Source organism: Sinocyclocheilus rhinocerous, unplaced genomic scaffold, assembly GCF_001515625.1.
Source record: "Sinocyclocheilus rhinocerous isolate Xijiao unplaced genomic scaffold, SAMN03320098_v1.1 scaffold2043, whole genome shotgun sequence".
Lineage (NCBI taxonomy): Eukaryota > Metazoa > Chordata > Actinopteri > Cypriniformes > Cyprinidae > Sinocyclocheilus > Sinocyclocheilus rhinocerous.
The window spans coordinates 64,236-85,398 of record NW_015652169.1 but is presented as its reverse complement, the minus strand read 5'-3'; the positions used below and the strand labels follow the sequence as shown (position 1 = coordinate 85,398).

Genomic DNA, 21,163 nt, shown 5'->3' with positions numbered 1-21,163 from the left:
CGCGACTCTTGTCTTTTCGTCCCCAACTGTAAGACCTCTTGAAATTATAATTAAGACATTTCTTATACCATTTAACGTATTTAAAACTTTTTATGGCCTTAAGTTTGATACAACTCACTTTAGGAGTTTTTAACAGTTTTTAAGCAGGCAGGTGGGTTGATCCGCCCACCTGAGTGAAATCTGCTCGTTCAAAGCAGACCGTCCCAGCACTGAAGTTACTTAACCAATGATACAAGTCTGATCTTGTACAGTTCTGTTGTATTCCATGTCCACCCACCACATGCACAAACAACACAATGCAACAAGGAAATGGTCATGAATTCAAAAGCGAAACCTGCACTTTTTTGCATTAAACTTAAAAAAATCTGATACTTCTTGATCCCAAACGATCTCTGAATCTCAACTCAAATCCTCATCCTAAGGTAACACATTCTGGTTTTCAGTGAAAACGCGGTGTTAGTAAATACAGAGCTTGGCTGAGCTGACTGCTGAACATTAAGTGTAACACTGTAGTTGCTCTGGCAGACTCACAGCACTCCGGAATGGCCTAATCACCATGGCATTCTGCTGCTGCTGCCAATCAGAGCCAAGCAAGTAGGGGGACAAACTTCCTTCCGAGTCCATTCATACCACAAAAGCCACCTGCTGTGCCTGTCAAAGGCTGGAGCAAAGGATGAGGGAGGACAGAAAAAGATTGACATGAGGGATGTATAGACCCATAACCACCATAGTCAACCCCCTTCTACCCCTGCCAGAATCATGAATATACATAGATACATCTTTAGCATAGACAGAGATTTAACCAATGCATTTGTAGTCTATGTAATACTACTTTTAGCCCTGTCAAAATAACATCCTGCTCTGCATATTAGTTAACAATAGTACAGAAATAGCATCACTGATCACCGTCATTCTATGTACACAGTCTTGAGGCTAAAATCCCTTGTCTTATAATATTTACATGGTATACCCAGTGAGTGTGTGTGTGTGTGTGTGTGTGTGTATAAAGGGTCATAAAGGGACATAGACAGTTCCTGAACTGAGAGTGGGAAACTTCTAAATGAAACCAAGCTAATCATCTTTGTGGCATATTGGTTAAACCGGGGATTTTCTGGTTTCAGGTCCTGGTTTTGGTGAAAAATTCAACAGAATCTTTACTGTAATTTCTGTCAGGGTTGTCAATAATTCTTGTTGATCTTGAGTATAAAATCAGCATATTAGAATGATTTCTGAAGGATCATATGACACTGTAGACTGAAGTAATGGCTGCTGAAAATTCAGCTTTTGCATCGCAAGAATTAGCCTACATTTTGAAATATTGCAATATAAAACAATATATTACAATATAAAATACCTATTTAAAATTGTAATAATATTTAACTAGCCTATATTACTGGTTTACTTTATTAAATAAACAATCTTGGTGAACATAAGACACTTCTAAAAAATATTACAGTAAAATAAAGTTAAATACAAAAGTGATATGATTTTTTATAACATTGCATAGAGAGAGAAAGAGAGAGAGAAGTTCTGAAGTCCGTTTTGCTATATTTGTCTTTTAAATTATTAAATTACTATTATATAGAAGTGTGATTTTCAAGTTTTGCTGTGGTACCAAAATTGGTTTTGCAATCTTGGAATGATTAGGGTCATTGTAACAAGTCCGATATCTTCATATCATATTTGGGGGTCCATGCCATTTACAAGTTTGAAGACCCACAACCCACAAAAGGGCCATGACCTGCATGAGTGGTTGTAACATGTAGTATACAGAAGACAGGATCAAAAGAAACAGATCAGAGCTGAAGATGGCATCCTTCCCTTCACCCAGAGTCAAGTCAGCATCAGGCAGTGGGGCAGAGGTTGTGCCCACAGAAGGATTACTAAAGGAGGATTAATCAGGCGCTTGCGCACGCACGAAATCGGCTTTGCTATGACATCCTTTCATTAATTATTCAATGTAAACAACCGAAAATGGTGTGAAATGCCCGGATGTTGAGAGTACCTACGGAGTGGATGGTTAACTGCAAGAACTACAACACACTGGAGAAGAGGTCTATTGTTAAGATTGCACAACTGATCACGAGTCCCTCTCAAACGTCATTAAAATCTGAAATTGTATAAAGACTTAATGGCGGAAAGTTAGCCTACATAGTTTACTGATAAAGAATTACACTATATCAAAGCGAGTCGTTCACACACTGGTCCAAAGTATGGATCACCCCATGTTCCCTGTGGCGTGTATGTACACTACAGGCCTGCATTGTGGACATTTGTCTACAAAATCCTCATAAACCGACAGAAATGCGAGTATACACGAGTTTCAAAGTAACGTTACTGGCGTTCACAATAACGTCCGATTAAATGCGAACGGGACGTTTACAGCGTTTCCTCGGAAATCTACGGTTCAGGTGGGAACTTTGAGGAGCCACGTTTCATTCTCGGTCTCTGTCGAAGCGAACACGGTAACGTTAACGTTAGTCGGGCGGCTTCGAAACTTCTTTCGAGAAATACAACTAGTTTTGGGACAAGAACGCGGCTGCAGCAGAGATTTGTATTCAGGTTAGGAGAAAACACAGAACTAAGCGCCCACTGTTGTTTTCAAGCACAATCACACACTCGTTTCACACAAAATCAAAGGCGAGAGGAGACTAGGCCATTTGACTACACTTTCACGAAAGGAACCGAATCGGGTTTCTTACCTTTGCCGAATCGGTTCTTTTTTCTTGAGGTTACATACGCCTTCCGACCGCTTCGTCGTCAGTAACGTTAAATGTTTCAGTGTTGCACCTCAAACTGGTATTGTTGTGTTCAACTTGAAAATCACAGTCTGTCCCATTCCTTTGCCATGTAACACCTCACGAGACGTGATAAATAAATGCTGTGCCCAAAAGAGGGAAAATCCGTGATAGATATTATTAATCCAGTCACTTTACTTGGTTTTGTTCTTGTGTTGCAGTACAAGGAAAAGAGTAACAGTGACCAATCCTAGCAAACAAAAACCTTTAAACCGGAACCGGTACAGATTATGCGGCTATGCTACATGACAAAAGACAGCTCTAGGAATAGTGGATGGACTCCCGCAGATGTTCCCCCTCCCTCCGCTCTGAATTGGTTTAACTTGCAGCAACGCATCCCACAATATGGCCGCCGCAGGGAATGGTGAACGGAAAGAAATCACAGTCTCTCAGTTGGCAAGTAGAGGAAAGACGATGAGCCGGTGATATTTTAAGCACAATAGTACTGCAGGTCGCCGTTGTATTACGCAAACACAAGTAATAACACTAGACGGCGTAGTGTACGGTGTTTAGATCAGTCTTATGGCGCCATCTGCCTGTGGACTTAAATCACTGCAGCTTTCTAGCATTCGTTTACGTTTAGTAGTGGGCCTACATCCTGGGCACATTTCACGGATACATTGCACTGGTGTCCAGTGATGTTTTAAAATATTTGAAGCACAAATCAAATTAGATATGCTTGGTAATCAATTGTATAATATAAAATGAACCATTCATGAAATATATGACACCCAAGAAGTAACATAATTTGCCAAATATAGATACTAGTATACTCCCATGATACTATTTAGAATAAAGCCAAAATAAAGTTAAAATGGCAAGTTTTAAAATGAATACTTCTAAGACATATGGTGAACAGTTAAAAAAAAAAAAGTTCTGGTCATTAAAATACTAAATTTGGTGGACTTAAAGGCTTGAACTTGGTCCTTCTGCCCCATGAACAGGCAAGGCAATGCTGACACCAAAATAGAAATATTCACGATTCTGCTTAGCTAAAAAATAAAAATTATATTAGACACGGTTACTTACACTCTGTCCATGACATAAGCATATATGATGTTTATGTAGACTGTTTTAATTAAAAATAAAAAATTTTTTTAAAGAATTAAATTTAATAATTAATTGTTAATTTATTTATATAAATAATAAAACATGGAAGCTCAAATGTGTGACCTTTTGAGTTTCCCATATTTGTTGTGCCATTACTATATTTGATTTTTAAACTTTTATTTTAGGTCAACTATAACCAATATACATATTGTCACTATCCGTTATATATATTGTTGCATTTTTGTATTGCGATATATATTGTGACACGATATATTTTCACATCCCTAACATGTGACCCAGGACCAAAAAAACAGTCATAAGTCCATTTTTTTTTAAATTGAGATTTATACATCATCTGAAAGCTGAATAAAAAATGCTTTCCATTGATGTATGGTTTGTTAGGATGGGACAATATTTGGCAGAGATACAACTATTTGAAAATCTGGAATCTGAGGGTGCAAAAAAATCCCTTCGGATGAGACGTTAAACCGAGGTCCTGACTCTCTGTGGTCATTAAAAATCCCAGGATGTCCTTCGAAAAAGAGTAGGGGTGGAACCCCGGCATCCTGGCCAAATTCGCCCATTGGCCTCTGATCATCATGGCCTCCTAACCATCATATCTGCTGATTGGCTTCATCTCCTCTCCACCAATAAGCTAGTGTGTGATGGGCATTCTGGCGCAATATGGCTGCCGTCGCATCATACAGGTGGATGCTGCACACTGTTGGTGGTTGAGGAGATTCCCCCCTTCTATGTAAAGCGCTTTGAGTACCCAGAAAAGCACTATATAAATGTAAGGAATTATTATTATTATTAGGGGTTCAAGCATGCAGCGCTGAAACCCTATTGAAATCGTTAGGATTTTTATTTATTTTTTTATTATTATTCTTCTCCCCAAAAACTGATCGTGCAGACCAAACCGTAAGGCCTAGAGACTTGAAACTTGGCCAAATGATAGAGCTCAATTTGGGGAGAACCTATCAAAGTCTCAGCCCAATCGGCCAATAGGGGGTGCTACAGCGATAAAAAAAACGCAAAAGCGCTAATAACTCCTAAACTGCTTGTCGTAGACTCCAAAATTTTTAAAAATGGTCACTCTGATTTTGGGTCTAGGACGTCTCGTTTTTCCGCAAATTTTAATTATGTTCAAAACCTACTTTTGCGAACTAGTCCTAGGTTTTTTGCCCGATCGGAACCAAACCACTGCATAAATATTCTCTGGACAGTGAATATCAATAATTATCAAAAAAAAGTTGAAATTTCGACTCGCTGTTGCAATGGGGCGCAAAAATGTTCGAAAGTCGAGGATCAATTTTACGAAAAAGGCTATAACTCGTGAACGAAATGAGATATCTTCACCAAACTCGCTACATATGTGTATGAGCTAAATTTTTTGTCAAATTTAAAAAAAATGCGCAGATCTAAGATCGAAGAAACTATAACTAGGCAACCGTTGGTCCGATCAACTTGAAAATTGGTATGCAGTGTCTTTGTCTGAAGCGGCACAAGTGTCTATGAGGACATTCGCGTATCTAAAAAAACATGGCCGCCATTGGCAAAACAACTTTAAGCGCCTATTAAGTTAGTTGGCGCTAACGAGCTTTTTGGCTCTGTAATCGCACGGTGTTTCACAAATCCACACAATATGCATATCATTTGATAGATCTCCTCATAATGAGCAACTTTGCCTCAAGAACTATTGCTGTCAATCAAATCGTTCATTAATTATTCACAAATATGTTAAATACCTACTTTTGCGAACTAGTCCTAGGCTTTTTTTGATCTCGATCAAATCACTGCAGTAATATTCTCTGGACTCTCTAGATCAATAATTATCAAAAAAATGTAGAATTTTGTCCTTTGGTTACTTATAACGGGGTCATTTAGAAAAGGGGTGTGGCCAGATATACCCAAAAGCCTATAAAACCTAAACAAAAACTCAAAACTCTATGAAACTTGGTGAAAATATGTGTCAGATGACTCTTAACAAGTATGTGAAGTTTCATGGAGATTGGACCATAGGTGGCGCTATAACAGTTAAAAAGGCTTCAAAAACACAAGATTTCAATGGAAAATGGCCTCAAATTGCTAAAAAATTTTCACAAAAACACGAGATCTTCACATCATATGATAGATCTCCTCATTCTGAACAACTTTACCTCTGGGACCAATGCTGTCAATCAAACTGTTCATTAAATATTTTAGATTATTTCAAAAACCTACTTTTGTGAACTAGTACTTGGTTTTTAATTTAAAATTAATAAAATCAGTGCAGTACTAATCTGTAGACTCTCTAGGTCAATAATTATCAAAAAAACCTTGAATTTGGTCCTTCAGTTACCTATAATGGGGTCATTATAAAAGGGGCGTGGTCAAATATACCTCAAAGCCTATAAAACCTAAACAAAAACTCAAAACTTTACGAAACTTTGTGAAAACATGTGTCAGATTACTCTTAACAAGCATGCAAAGTTTCATGGAGATCGGACAATAGGTGGCGCTATAACAGTTAAAAAGGCTTCAAAAACAGAAGATTTCAATGGAAAATGGCCTCAAATTGCTAAAAAATTCTCATATATTTACATGAACACTAGATCTTCATATCATATGATAGATCTCCTCATTCTGAACAACTTTGCCTCTGGGACCAATGCTGTCAATCAAACTGTTCATTAAATATTTAAGATTATTTCAAAAACCTACTTTTGTGAACTGGTCCTCGGTTTTTAACTCAAAATCAATTAAATCAGTGCAGTACTATTCTCTAGACTCTCTAGGTCAATAATTATCAAAAATATGTTGAACATTTGCATTTGGACAACTATAAACTGGTCATTTTATAATATGTTCTTTACATTGTGTACCCAAAGGCCTAAAATCCTAAAAGAAAGCCCACAATGTCTCTCAAAACTGTGTAAAATGATGCATAATTTCACTCTAAACAAGCATGCAAAATATAAGAGAAATTGGGCAAAAAAATAACATTATAATAGTTATAAAGGTTAAACAGTGTTGTATGAGAAATTGCATCTATAACCACTAGATGGCAGCGGAAGACCACTAATGGGCTCATTAAATGCACTAAAACAGTACTGTTCAAAGGTTTGATGGATTCATGCTTAGATATTATAAAATCACTGTTAAAACATTTAAAATCACATTTACTAATAGTTTACCATATTGTTCATACAGACATATAAATTTTTACAATTATGCCAGATTATGATTACAGTGAAACCTGAAAATGACATATAAACTCCTAAAAAGAGAAGACTTGGAATAAGTATTGTGTCACCTATCATTTATGTCAAATATCTATATCTGCAACAAAATCTGTGTGCATGTATGTCTGTATATGTGTGTCTCTGCATGTATGTGTGTGTGTGTGTGTGTGTGTGTGTGTGTGTGTTTGTGTGTAAGCATGCTTATTGAGTATTAATATAATAGTTTAACCATTTCATTTCTGTGTGTGTGTGTCTGTGAGCCTTTTCTCCGTTTTGGATGTCTTTTACTGTCAGCCATACATCTAGGTTGGCCTAGACCCTAAAACATACCACCTTAAAGGCCTTAAAGTGCTTGAACCCCGGTCATTGCTGCTTGCAGCTATATTTATTATTATGATCTTTACTTAATATCCTAATGATTTTTGGCATAAAAGAAAAACTCTATAATAATTCTAACAATAACTTTGACCCATACATTGTATTGTTGGCTATTGCTACAAATATACCCGTGCGACTTAAGACTGGTTTTGTGGTCTAGGGTCACATTATTATTGCAAATACAACAGCTCACATAAAATGTAATTTGACCAAAACTCTTAAATATAAGAGTTGCAGGCCCTAAGTGTTACTGATAGTAAACTATCACTCCACTGGTAAATACTGGCTTCAAGTGGAGTTTGATCGCACTACAGTTTACTGTCCTACACAAAAGTAAACCAAGGCTCTGCATAACGGTTGCATTTATTATATTATTTTTTAAAATGTAACTTTTGTTTCCATATTTATGTGCATATTGTCGTATTCTGTAGGCCTATATGCTGTATGTGGATATGTACATATTTACTACTGTAACCAACCAACATATTTTGATAGACTCTATCATATCCCTGCTTAAAAAAACTGCACGCTAGCACCTGAAGACACTGCATAATAGTCTAATGATATATTATGCATCAGTTGTAAAATTTATGTACCGGTATATGTAAATTAGTCATTTCCAAAAATTAAAAATTCTTGTTTTTAATTTATGAAGCCGTTTTAAGTGAGTTTCTTGTATGCTGTAGGCGTGCTTAGATATGCGTCATAGAAAGGTCATGTTCATCCACAAGTTGGAAATTTAAAGTACCACAATATGTAGTGACACAGGAGACGAATGTGTGACGAAACAATGACTTCCTCCCGCTGTAATTAGGGACATCAATACTTGCACTCAAGTTGACAAATGTACCTTAATCTCATTGGTTACAGCAGGATACCCAGAGGAAGCAACTTAATAGCTTTACTGTAAATAATTCCTCCTCTTGACTCATACACAGTCAGTAATAGCACGTTTTCCAGTTTTTCTCATTTACTTAATTTACAGAAGTTTGTGTTTGTCTCTTTTTACAGCAAGTATGGGTTTGTGAACCGAGAACACATTTATTTTTAACAATTATGAAAATAATAGGCCTACTGATATGCATGCTGCATATGCCTACATACATAAATAGGCCTGAATGAATGAATGAATGAATGCTGTAACTTGGGTGGCCAAATGAACAGGTGAAAGGCAAGTTAAAACGCGATTCATGATGCTGCGAGTTATATTGGGTAGCCTAACCCCCATTTAGATTCAACCAAACCCAAACTAAGTAAAATGATGTGTAGGCTACTATTTCTGTTATGCAAGTATAGGCAATACATATATAGCTACATTTCATCAAAGTTTCAATAACCACAACTTTCAACAGCTTTTTCAAAAAACGTTCTGGTATCACAAAAGTTAAAGTCTCGCGAACATACGTTGTGTGGTAACTATAGCAACAGTACGTTCCCGAGCGATACAGAATGCGCATAAACAAAAGTCCTTATTTATGACTTTATATAGAGCGTTTGGATAAAACGGTTTAATTACAGCCTAGTCTATTTACAAAAGTCTAACAAAAAATATCTAATTAGTCTTCAAGACTCTTACAGGTGACCGTGCACCTCTGAAACCAACCAACGTTTTCATATGTAATTTCAAAACTGAAACACATGGGGGCAGAATTGAGGTAAGAACGGACCTGAGGTGATAGGTAACCAAGGCGCGGATTCATTGTTCAACTAAATCACGCTCTGTGTACAGAATGAGTGAGTATACATACGAAGCGGTGACTTATAGTTTCGACATATGACGTCAGAGTTCACTAATCGTAATCATGAATTAATTCATACCAAATCCACCGGTGGTGCATGACTCCAGGCTTCGTCATCTGTGTGCGGACAGGCCAGTAAATGCATCAGGGATCCAGTTTGCTCATAGTAGGCTACCATAACAAAATCACGTATTTTGACTAACTAATAACGTTTTGCTTTTGTGAGTGATATAACGAAAAACTAGCGAGAGTTTATATTGAAGTTATAAGTGGAACATAGCTAGGTGGGCTTATCATTCTAAAAAAATTCAGACGCAGTAATGACGCCTAGGAGACTAAAACAGACTAACATGTCTTTTATTGATTGTATTTGTAAAAAAAATTAAAAAGAGAGAGAGAGAGAGAGATACATTTCATCCAGTCTATAAATATAGCTTAAGTTAATAAAAAAAGTTTGCGCTATTTTTATTCACAATGCAATTTCAGTACCCCACTGCTGGACAGCGCTCAACTCGTGACCCTGTGACAAATGTGGCGTTTCTGAACTTGGCTCATTTTGTTGTCGTGTCCACCCGCTATTGTCCCATCATTGCTCAGTCCCACAGTGCGTAAGTGTCTGTATGGAGTGACTGATGTGGTTTGGGACCTCGAGACAACCCACGGACTGGTGAGCCTAATTGGCAGTCACATTGTCATGTCAAGTTGAAAAAAAGTTGCAAATTGTCCTTTTTCCCCCCGAAATTACGTTTAGAGGAAAGTTCCATTTGAGGCGTATGACTCGTTCATCGATGAGGAAGGAACTGTACTATTATATCCCGGGAGGAAGGGCTGATGACGTCTGTGGCATACTTAATGTGACTTATTGAAAAAAAGGCAAGACTCCCTATTCATGGATAAAAATCCGAGGTAATCGGAGCACAGCAGAAAAAGTTTTGCTAAAGGATATGTAGACAAAAGAGTGCTGCTGATTTCACCGAGGTTTTGTTTGGAAAAGTGATTTTGTTTATATTGGTTATTGTATAAAAGTGCAGGGGTTGAACCGACGAGCACATAAGCAAAGGACGGTGGCGCTTCAGGGAAGAGGTGCTGTGAGGAAGATCTCTATCTCTCTCACACAATCACAGCCGCACCCGAGTCGCATCGAACAGCATTTCTATCTACCTACTCTGCAATAGGTAGGTTAAAATCCGGCAAAGACGTTTTTATTCGGTTTAAACCAAGGAATTATGATACGAAGACGCTCAGGCAACTGGATTGTCCTTTTCTAAATATTATCTACCGGTTTTATCGTTTGCCTCGTCGGGAGAAGGATTCTGTTGCTCATGCATGGCATTCTTTAAACTTTTCAAATTCCATCTCATGAGCGGGAAATATGAGTAAAAAAGTTAAAAAAAAAACGCTTCTGGTTTGCCTTTCTGGATTTTAGAGGCTTTCTTAGCAAAAGTTATTTGCGCATTACTTATATCGAATATAGCCTAATACAGCCCTACCCAGGCGTCCGATGAATTTGTAAATTTACCGGGACTGTATTGCGGCTAGTCCATAGGCTAAGTGTTTTATATGTTTAAGTTATTTATTTAACTTTCTTCTATCTTTACAGCATGGCCAGATCTAGTAAAGCGACTTTAGCTTTGCTGATCTACGGAATCATGATGCACTACAGCGCCTACTGCACGCCTATTGGGATGACTTTTCCCAAGATGAGGTATGTAGCCTATAAGCTTTTCTGCTCAACGTTTTGGGGTTTTCTTTCATGATGAAACGGACTATATTCTGCAACGAGCTTTATTTTACAGTCTAAACAGTCTAGAATTTAATCATCTTGTCGAAGCGCAGAAAAAAAAAATGGATAAGGATTTGATCTTTATTTTTTGGCTACTAAATTTATAGAGTGGAAAAAGGATTGACTTTGTTGTATTATTCTGTAGACTTCAAACAGTAACAGCCCAACGAGATTTTCCCCCGAGTGTTTACGCAAGGCTACAGTGCAAGCGCAATGTGGGAGGGCGTTCGTATCGCTAAGTAGGAATTTCTCCATCGGGACAGGCAGATGCAGTGTAGCTTGTATGAAAATGAGAAACCAATGAATGTAACGGGAGGCCCGTATAAGATGACGGTACAGTGGCGTCACTGTACAAACCGAAGAAATAACGAATGAGATGCTCAGTGCGGGACCTTTTGTTGTGTTAATTTACTGATGATTATAAGATTACAATGTCAGTTATATTTGGGTACGTTTCACAAGTCACCATCAAATCTCATTATTGAGCACATATGGCCAAATATAGCAAGCTTCATCATAATTTGCTTTTTTTTTTTTTTAAACTGCGAAGAAACGCTTAGAAATAAGATTATTATTGTCCCATTTACCCTAAAAAGATAACACAATAATAAGACAGTTTATTTAAAAATCAATTCGATTCATGAACCTGCTTCGAGCATGACGCATTTATCATCTCACAATGTAGCCTGTTTTATTTATTTTGTTCGCAAAACAACTGTATCATTTACGGCAGAATTAATTTAGCGATTTATTTAGACTTTCTTTCAAACGCTGTTTTTTTTATGGACATCATATAACTCTGGTGATTAATTTTTGATTTAATAAATGCATCAATCTATGTTTTTTCCAGACTAGACAACGATGTATTTGACGAAGACGGAAACTCGTTAAGCGACCTGGCTTTTGGGACTGATCAAATTGCTATACGAAGTCCTCCCTCTCTCACGGATGACCTATACACGCTATACTATCCGCCAGAGAAAAGGTACATTATTTCACATCACATGACTGTATGTCATATGAGAATCAATGTCATTATGTTTAGTTTGTTGTTCCGCTATGTCTGTTCCTTTTTGTTTCCCAGCTTTTTTCCTTTGCTTTTTTCTGTTATTGTTGCTGTTGATATTTGCATCAAGTGACTATTTAAAATAGATGGATAGATAGATAGATAGAGCAAGAGAGAGAGACGGATCGATTGACAGATTTACTAGGGGAATCGAAAGTAACCCTATTACGCGTATAGCCGAGAGAAGAATACAACTAAATCAGGCTGATTACTTTGCAACAAACGTGTTCTGTGGTATTTCATCACTGATATTATGTGTTTGGCGTTTTATCTCAGAACGGAAAGGCATGCAGATGGATTATTAGATAGAGCCTTGAGGGACATCCTGGTTCAGTTATCAGCACGAAAATATCTGCATTCTCTGATGGCAGTTCGCGTAGGGTAAGGGCAATTTTTAAGCGTTTACCTGCCGTCATCTTTGTTTTCCCCCTTTTAATTTCAGTGGAGGTGATTTCTCGTTGTCCTGTCTTGACTCTCTCGTCTTTATTTTTTCCCGACTTCTTGTGTCTTTGTCTGTGGGCTCGCATGGGCGTGGAATTTCACGGGGAACTATTCGTAGATGAAACCCGATCAATTAAAAGTGATGTTAATTGCTTGTGCTAAGACAAAAATGTTGTATATCGTCAGAGAAAAAATGCCGAGAGACAATGCGTCAGAATACATTTAAATTCCAACATGCATAATTTATGAGGCTTGTCTGCTGGATCTTCTTTCGATTTCTAATATAATTCGTTGCAATGCTAACGAAAAAAAATTGCTCAAGATTATTTATTATTGAACAATGGAATAAAAAAATCTGTTTGGATCATCATGAGCGTTTATGCTGTACTGAAACCTGTTAACACATTTTCTGTGCCAGCCGGTGGCCTAATAATAGTTCATATATTTGCAGCGGAGGAAGCAGCGAGGAGGACGAATCGGAAACCTTATCAAAAAGGCATTCGGATGGGATCTTCACCGACATTTACAGTCGCTACCGAAAACAGATGGCCGTCAAGAAGTATTTAGCAGCCGTCCTGGGAAGAAGGTACAGACAGAGAATTAAAAACAAAGGACGTCGATTTGCTTATTTGTAGCGCTGACAAAACTGCCCCCAACTGCCCCTCCATGTGTACATTCAGTCCTAAGATCAAAGTCATTCTGATATAACTGATTAATCAGTGGATCGCGCCTGTGTTCTTTAAACATGTATTTATGTATGAAGTAAAGCCATTAAAATGAATATTTTACTAATAACATTGTTTTTCTTTTTGTACAAAAGCACTTGAAACCGCACAGTTATACTTTGTGGACCAACCGTTCAGTTTCATGTATATAGCTATATATGTTAAAAAACAAAAGAGAACAAAAACCATCAGGAGAAAAAAAAGAAAAAAGAAAAAAAATGTGCACCTTGAACGTTATGCGCCTGATATCTTTTCAAATTCATCATCATATGCAGAAAATAAATAGATTTTAAAAAGACAATCAAAGTTCTGAATGTTACTTATTTTTGTAATCTGCTAAAAGAATAGAGTCTTATTTTATCCAAAGTCTGCCCAGGGATGTATCCAACATACTCTGTAAAGTACAGGGCTGTTTAAAATGTTGTGACTCCCCCCTAAAAAGGGGGAGTGGGAGAGGGATATATAGTAGCTGGCATGGTTCCCTCTTTCTTAGCCCACTCATTTGTGAACTGTACTTCAAATCACTTGTCTTCTCCAGATGGAATGTGATTGTCCTGCCTGTGTATGTGATTGGAGCCAGTTACCAGTATGCCTGACTGGGAAAAAAATGACACTGGAGTAACTGTAGTATTGATATACATGTTTTTTTCCTTGTTGGATTTTCTTTCTATTGTTTTTTTTTCTTCATCCCAGTGCATGGTATACTTAAAATGTATACATGCATATCCTTTGCACTTCTTTGTTTCCCATCCACTCAATGTTTCCATGCTCATTGTATTAGTCCCCCCATCAGATCCGCCTCTGACAAAGCAGAGAAAAAAACTGAATAAAATCGAAGTCCTAATATTCAAATGCATGCTCCACCTAAAATGTGTTGTGGAATTGGCGTGTCGGTCTCTCTCTCAGTTCTTTGCATGTATTCGATGCCTTTATGGGTGGCTTTGCGTCATTTCTGACTGAATTTTGTTCTTATGCCTTAAGCTGTGAATGCTTTATGTGCTATCTGCAGTTAGACTAAACCAGTATCGAGTAGCAAGTCATGACATAATGATCATCTGACGCCACCGCTATTTTAAAATTCAGTTAAGAAATGAATGTGGTGGATAGTCCCTTCACGTCCATGACTTAATCGTGAAAACTTCTTCAGTGATGCGATCGCTCCTTAATTCTGATAGGACGAAGTATGCTTAATGGTTTCATTCATCAGCTCATCGTAAATCTAGAAAAAAATCAATTGTGTTAATGCTTATCTGTAATTGCTGCTGATGACTGAGGGAATGTGAGGCTGAGAGAATGGGGAGGCCAAAGAGAGCGATGGGGGAGGTCCTTGTGAACTTCAAAGTGACCATTGTCATTCATCACCCTTATTGCCAGATAGTGCTAGTGCATGTTGAAGATAGCCTTTTTCTTGTATGTATAGATAAGGTACACCCATCACCCTTAGGGAGGGACGCACTGCAAAATCATCTATAGTTTTTCATCTATATGTTTAATCGTCTATATGTTGATTTCGCCATATATTTTGGTTAAGCCTGTATTGAACTCAGTATATTTCTCCTGATATGGAAATCAAGTCTTATTCATCCGCTAATTCAATATGTAAACCGTTGTCCCAGGCATGAAATCAATCTTTCTTCAATTTGGCATTGTCCCCCAGGCTTTATGTGAGTATGGATGCGTCTCTGAGAGTGTTATGCGAGGTGTGTGTGTGTGTGTGCGTGTGTGTAGGAAGGGCGGGACGTGGGTGGGCGAGTGAAAGCGTGCGTGAACATAATGATGTTATGAAAGATGATATGGGTTTTGGCTTAGGTGCCTTGTGACAACTTACGATAAAAAAATCGCCACTTATCACAGATGGCAATTTTAGTGGCCCTACGATGCTGCAAACTATTAGGTTCCATTTCACAAACTCCATCTTTACTTTTTCCTCTCCTTTTCTTTTCGAAACTTGGTTTCAAACCTAATTCTTTAATTAGAGCTGAAAAGCATGGCCAGCATATATTGTGATCAAATCTATTACTGAAGTGGTGTACATGGTAAAAGTATTAATTGTCTGGATTGTTTAAGCTGATGAATGTGTGTAAATGTGGCAAGCACGTGTTTCTGTTTAGCTCTACTCATTGTAGCTCAAGGTCCATGAAGCCTAGCTAGGTTTTGTGTTGTTTCTTGTTGCATAGCTTGAGGGTGTTTTGACAGCGAGCGGAAAATCTGATGGAACACAGGCCACAGCACAGCCTGTTGTGTACATTTCTGAAAGTGCCGAAAGCCTTAATGTGAACGTTTTATCTATACCTGAAACATTATATATGTGACAAGTGAATATTAGCAAGTGACATCATCCTATATTAACACATATAACTCCTTAGGGGGTGACATTTTTAAATGTTAAAAAGTGTTGTAAGATTTGTATGAATAAATTTTTGTAAACAACACAATTTCTAATCCATGTCTAATTTTTGGAACGTTCCACCGTAGCCCTTGTGAACGCACAGTTTGTGTGTTTCTCTATACGGCTACTTTTATTCACACAAGCACACGAGGAAGGCTCACGCTGTGACACTAATGATAGACCAAAACCCACTGCTGTTCAAGATGTATAATCAGTATAATTCAGATCTCCAAATATCACTGTGGGTGAGCCGAGTGGTTGTGACGGCTTTAATTTATACTCACAACAATCAGAACATTAACATCATGTCAGTGATCCCAGGCGATTAGATCAAGAGTGACCCTCAACGAAACACCCACTTCAACACCGACAGCAAGACACATACGCACACATTGCATATATGTACTCGTACTGTAAACAAAGACATATTTCAAATAAATGAACAGCTATATAACAACACATATAAATAACACTACAGTGGTGGTGGAAGATCACACACATTCTGTGTTGTCCAGCAATAAAGGTGACTCAAGATGCTGAAGATACATATCATTTGCACATGATGTGTTTCTGGACGTCCCAGTCAACTACAGAGGTAAGTCAAAAGCTTCTATGCTCTGGACTGTAAGTTATAAAATGAAACTGACATAATGTCACAGTCCAGTACAATCAAACTTCAGAAGCAAAAAAAATAAAAAATGGTCCAAAACAATCAATCTCAGAAACAAAAACAAAACAGTGAAACTAAAGCTTCAAAAGTACTATTTAAAGAAGATGGGAAAAGCATTAGATGACAAATTTTGTATAGCATGGTGCCAACAATGCCAAAGGCTGTAGGTTCGATTCCCAAGGAAAGCAGGAACTGATTAAATCTACACTTTCAATGCAAAAGCATAAATATAAGGGATAAGTTTTTGTTGTGCTGCACCTTCAACAAAAGCTAACTTCAGTCCATCCTGGAAGAAAAGCATGTTTTCAGGACAAGATAGCTCTGTCTGAGCCAGTAGAGACCTCATGACACACTCGACTCTATAGCTCCTCACATATCTTCTGTCATTCATCTTTCCTGCCTTCCAGCCATCCACAAGTCATATTTCCTTCTGGGATGAGACCTTCAGTCAATCTTATTCAGAAGTATGGTCAGAGTGGGCAAAGTGTCACTTGCTGTTTATTTCATAATGTCCAAAGCGCTGTATAGCACTGGTAAAAAGCCATTGAAACTCCTTAAAGGGAGCTTGGAGACAAGTGCTAATGGAATCGCTTCTAACCTGGCTAGATGATGATGGAAACACTACTTACCCTACTAAACGATATAAAAGGACTATTTTAACGATGCAGCACGTATTAAATTACAAGCCTAAAGGAGCTTCACAATAAATCTGAACACATTCCAGTGGGTGGAACAAACAACACTTAAGAAAACGCTTCAGTGTTCCATAAGTCTTCCCGGGGACATTTCTGCATTCAACAGTAGGAGTTTTCCATGATCGCTCTCAAGCTACCATGTATAAAAATAGACATCCCTATTGTATAGTAGTGTTGTCCTGGTACACATTCTCTCATGGCTAAGATGGAGGCTCCCAGCATGATTCCTGCCTGGCTGCTGTTTTCACAGCTTTAATTGAAGGAAGGAGGGCTCTGTTGCTTACTTCGAGGCCCTTAGAAAAACAGCTTAGTGAACACAGTCTTTCCTTGGAGGAAAAAATGAATGTGATGTTTACGCTCGATTTTGTGCGACAAACAGATTTTGAATAGCTGTAACTCTTTGATTTGAACTGAAGCATTATGGTTTAATGGATGTTTTTTATAGCAGGGGATTTTAAACCTTTTGATGCCAAGGACACCCAAAAATAGCAAGGGATCTATCTATCTATCTATCTATCTATCTACCAGATAATAATTTTGGAAGCGCTTAATATTTTACGGACAGATAGAAAAAAAAGCCGGATAATAATTTTGGAAGCGCTTAATATTTTACGGACAGATAGATAGATATCTGTCTATCTATCTATCTATCTATCTGTCCGTAAAATATTAAGCGCTTCCAAAATTATTATCTGGTAGATAGATCTATCTGTCCGTAAAATATTAAGCGCTTCCAAAATTATTATCTGGTAGATAGATAGATAGATAGATAGATAGATCCCTTGCTATTTTTGGGTGTCCTTGGCATCAAAAGGTTTAAAATCCCCTGCTATAAAAAACATCCATTAAACCATAATGCTTCAGTTCAAATCAAAGAGTTACAGCTATTCAAAATCTGTTTGTCGCACAAAATCGAGCGTAAACATCACATTCATTTTTTCCTCCAAGGAAAGACTGTGTTCACTAAGCTGTTTTTCTAAGGGCCTCGAAGTAAGCAACAGAGCCCTCCTTCCTTCAATTAAAGCTGTGAAAACAGCAGCCAGGCAGGAATCATGCTGGGAGCCTCCATCTTAGCCATGTACTTGTTCTCCGCCGCAGCCCCTTTACACCCTACCCCCTTGCCACACTCCTGAGGTGCAGAGGATGCCGGATAGATGGGTGTGAAATGGGGGTTAAGGGGGGTTTTCCAAGAGGGTGACTTCACTGAGACTGGCACCCACCCCCAGCTCACAGTACTCCTTTCTATTGTGTGTCCCCCCAATGTGAGATGTGACTTATGCATGTGTGTGTGTGTCTGTGTGTGTGTACATGAACACACTCCCTTAGGGAGTAATTTGCAGTCACACAACAATATGTCAAAGGTAAATCTGTGGCCTTGGTGATTGGGGAGGTGGGGGGCTGGAGCCTTAGACGGCTTTATTTTTGTAGAGCTCTTGCTTTATTTTAAGCACAGATAAAGTTATATATAGCTACTGAGTACTGATACAGATTTCCTGATTAAATTCTGATTCACAAGCTCTCGTTTCAATTCTGATTCTATTTCATTTGTGCATTTTTCTGTAAAAATTTCCATTTTACTTACATGAAAAACATTCTTCCTGAGTTCAGGCTGAAAAATATGCAAGGAAACTCATAACTTGGTACATTATAATAAATATTGCTGTTTAATATGTATTTAAAAAAGTAATTAACAACAGGGCCTAAACTATGTATACCTCTATATTTAATAACCAACACAATTAAAAGTGCTCTGTGAGTTACTGAAGTAAACATTAAATTTAATTTGTTGTATCAAACTGTAATTATAAAAAATACAAAATGATTAATCGATTATGAAATTATAAACTATAATTAAAGAGTATAGAAAAGCCATGAATCTACACAACATGTATAAATCAAAATATTTCAGACAAATAGTTTATTCATTTATTAGTTATTTGCTTAGGTGCTTTTTATGTATTTTATGTATGTTTTTGATAATTAAAAAGAGTCAATTGTATGCGAATCACACTACAACCGGTCTCACTCTATGTTATTGCATGCAGCCTGCGAGGACAACCTAATAGAAAGATATTTTCTTGCCATTATTTTGTGGTACTCAGCCTTTTTATCTCATCACTTTCGATACAGACAGCCAACTCATACAAAATACTACTTCTAAGAGACTGCTGGTTTGGCGCCAACTGCTAAAAAGCAGTAGAAAAAAGTAAAAGGGTAAAAGCTCGCTCTTGAGTTTTTAAGAAGGGATATCGTGATCAAATAAAGATCACGATTCATTTCAAAATCGATATTTTACCCAGCTTCACCCCACTGTTTGAGGGTCAGACGGTAGACACTAGAAAAGCGACACCCCTGCAAGTCACTCTGTGAAACATTACCTCAAGATGATACAACCACCCCACTACTATGAATCATTCAGTAGTGTCCGCTAAAAGGCCAAGGGGCCGGTCTTCCTCCACCCTGGCCTGAAGCAAACCAGTTTAGGGTTCCAATAGCCCCTCTTAGTGAGCCAGTGCGGCTGTCAAAACTGCCAAAGAGCACAAAGCTGGCTATGACGCACTGCCTTCGTCAAGGGAATCAGGGGCACTTACACAGCAGAGAGAGCACTGAGACGTAACTCACACTGACACTGACTGGTGATCATCTCTAAACGCAATGTTTATCTTCAAAAGGAAGCACTTAGTCTGGATTTCTCTCCTTTTTATCAAGCAGTACATTATGTTCATTAAGTGTAAATGACTTGCTGTGGTATTAGTAGCTTTGATGTATAGGGTCAGAGCCCTGCTTGTGTGTATTTGTTGATGATACCAGGAAATACAGTGTTGCTAAGCCACAGGAGTTTGACGGATACCGAGCAAGAATCAAACAGGGAGGAACAGGGGAAAACTAAAGCCTGTGGGGAAGAACCAAAGACGTCAAAACAGTGAGTGGCAGGAGCTCCTAGTTTACCTGAAACAACAGACTGAGTTTACCAGTGTGTGGTCCTCTGTTTAGAGACCACAGATGAGTCACACTTTTTACATTTGCAGTTGTTTTTCGCCTTATGGTAGGTCTTAACTGCTTAACTGACTCTGCGGTGCCGTTTGAAACGAACTCCTTGTCTGAGAAGCAGAGAAAAGAAGAAAAGGATGCAGCCTGAGTTGCTGTCCATGGTGTTGAACTCTGTCACTAGTTTACCGGAGCTGAACCGAGGGGTCAATTTCCTGCTTAGCATTTGCCCCTACTGGTAGATGTTGGAATTACACTATCTGGCAGCAACATGCATTTTCCACATTGATAGCCATTCAAAATTATCTGTGCATTCTCTCTCTCTCTCTCTCTCCCCAGGTTAAAAAAAGTACACTTCCATAATGTACTTAAAGTGCTCTAATTTCACACACTAATTTTGTACTTAATATACTAAATACTTATGGTAAACTTAAGGTCAACTAAGTGTACTCAACTGTGCTATTTTGGGACACCATGAATATGAACTAAAATGCGCTTTTAACGTACTATCTCTGTTGCCCCTACTGGTAGATGTTGGAATTACACTATCTGGCAGCAACATGCATTTTCCACATTGATAGCCATTCAAAATTATCTGTGCATTCTCTCTCTCTCTCTCTCTCCCCAGGTTAAAAAAAGTACACTTCCATAATGTACTTAAAGTGCTCTATTTTCACACACTAATTTTGTACTTAATATACTAAATACTTATGTTAAACTTAAGGTCAACTAAGTGTACTCAACTGTGCTATTTTGGGACACCATGAATATGAACTAAAATGCGCTTTTAACGTACTATCTCTGTATTTAAAAATGTATTTAGTCACCACTTGTTGTGCACTTATATCTTTCATACACTAGTACACTCAAGTGAACCACAAGTGGTGACTAAATTCATTTTTGAAAATACAGAGATAGTATGTTAAAAACGCATTTTAGTTCATATTCATGGTGTCCCAAAATAGTAAGAGTACACTTAGTCGATCTTACGTTTATCTTAAGAAGTACTAAAGAATCATTTTTAATATATTAACTACAAAGTTAGTGTGTGAAAATAGAGCACTTTAAGTACTTTTTCAGCAAGCATGAAATATTTTATTTCCTCAAAGGCTGCATTTATCTGATGAAAAATGAAGTAAAACAGTAATGTTGTGAAATATTATTGCAATTTAATATAACTGTTATCTATTTCAATTTATTTGAAAATGTCATTTATT

General features: G+C 37.8%; 2 protein-coding genes across 6 annotated transcripts in view; one reads left to right on the top strand and one right to left on the bottom strand.

Moving 5' to 3' along the window:
* Positions 1–2,783, bottom strand: part of LOC107713975 (tyrosine-protein kinase yes) — a 31,461-nt gene extending 28,678 nt beyond the window's left edge. The window contains exon 1 of the mRNA XM_016519659.1: positions 2,703–2,783. The gene's annotated coding sequence lies outside the window, so the exon portion shown is untranslated. The remainder of the gene's footprint in view (positions 1–2,702) is intronic.
* adcyap1b (adenylate cyclase activating polypeptide 1b) lies at positions 1,973–15,636 on the top strand. 5 transcript variants are annotated; one of them, XM_016519668.1, is made up of 6 exons: positions 9,984–10,095; positions 10,216–10,364; positions 10,790–10,894; positions 11,823–11,957; positions 12,315–12,419; positions 12,931–15,636. In XM_016519668.1, the coding sequence occupies exons 3-6, from the start codon at positions 10,791–10,793 to the stop codon at positions 13,112–13,114; spliced, it is 528 nt and encodes a 175-aa protein (XP_016375154.1). In that variant the 5' UTR covers positions 9,984–10,095; positions 10,216–10,364; position 10,790; the 3' UTR covers positions 13,115–15,636. The 5 variants fall into 5 exon arrangements, with proteins under 5 accessions (XP_016375151.1, XP_016375155.1, XP_016375152.1 ...); XM_016519665.1 differs by lacking the exons at positions 9,984–10,095; positions 10,216–10,364 and adding an exon at positions 1,973–2,054; XM_016519666.1 differs by lacking the exons at positions 9,984–10,095; positions 10,216–10,364 and adding an exon at positions 2,322–2,411.
* The last annotated feature ends 5,527 nt before the right edge of the window (positions 15,637–21,163 follow it).

Excerpts from the sequence above, each read along its gene's own strand:
- adcyap1b (XM_016519665.1), top strand. The coding sequence starts at position 1,993 with ATGTTGAGAGTACCTACGGAGTGGATGGTTAACTGCAAGAACTACAAC. Across the intron at positions 2,055-10,789 it reads TACAACACACTGGAGAAGAG|CATGGCCAGATCTAGTAAAG; the intron begins GTCTATTGTTAA and ends CTATCTTTACAG. Across the intron at positions 10,895-11,822 it reads ATGACTTTTCCCAAGATGAG|ACTAGACAACGATGTATTTG; the intron begins GTATGTAGCCTA and ends TGTTTTTTCCAG.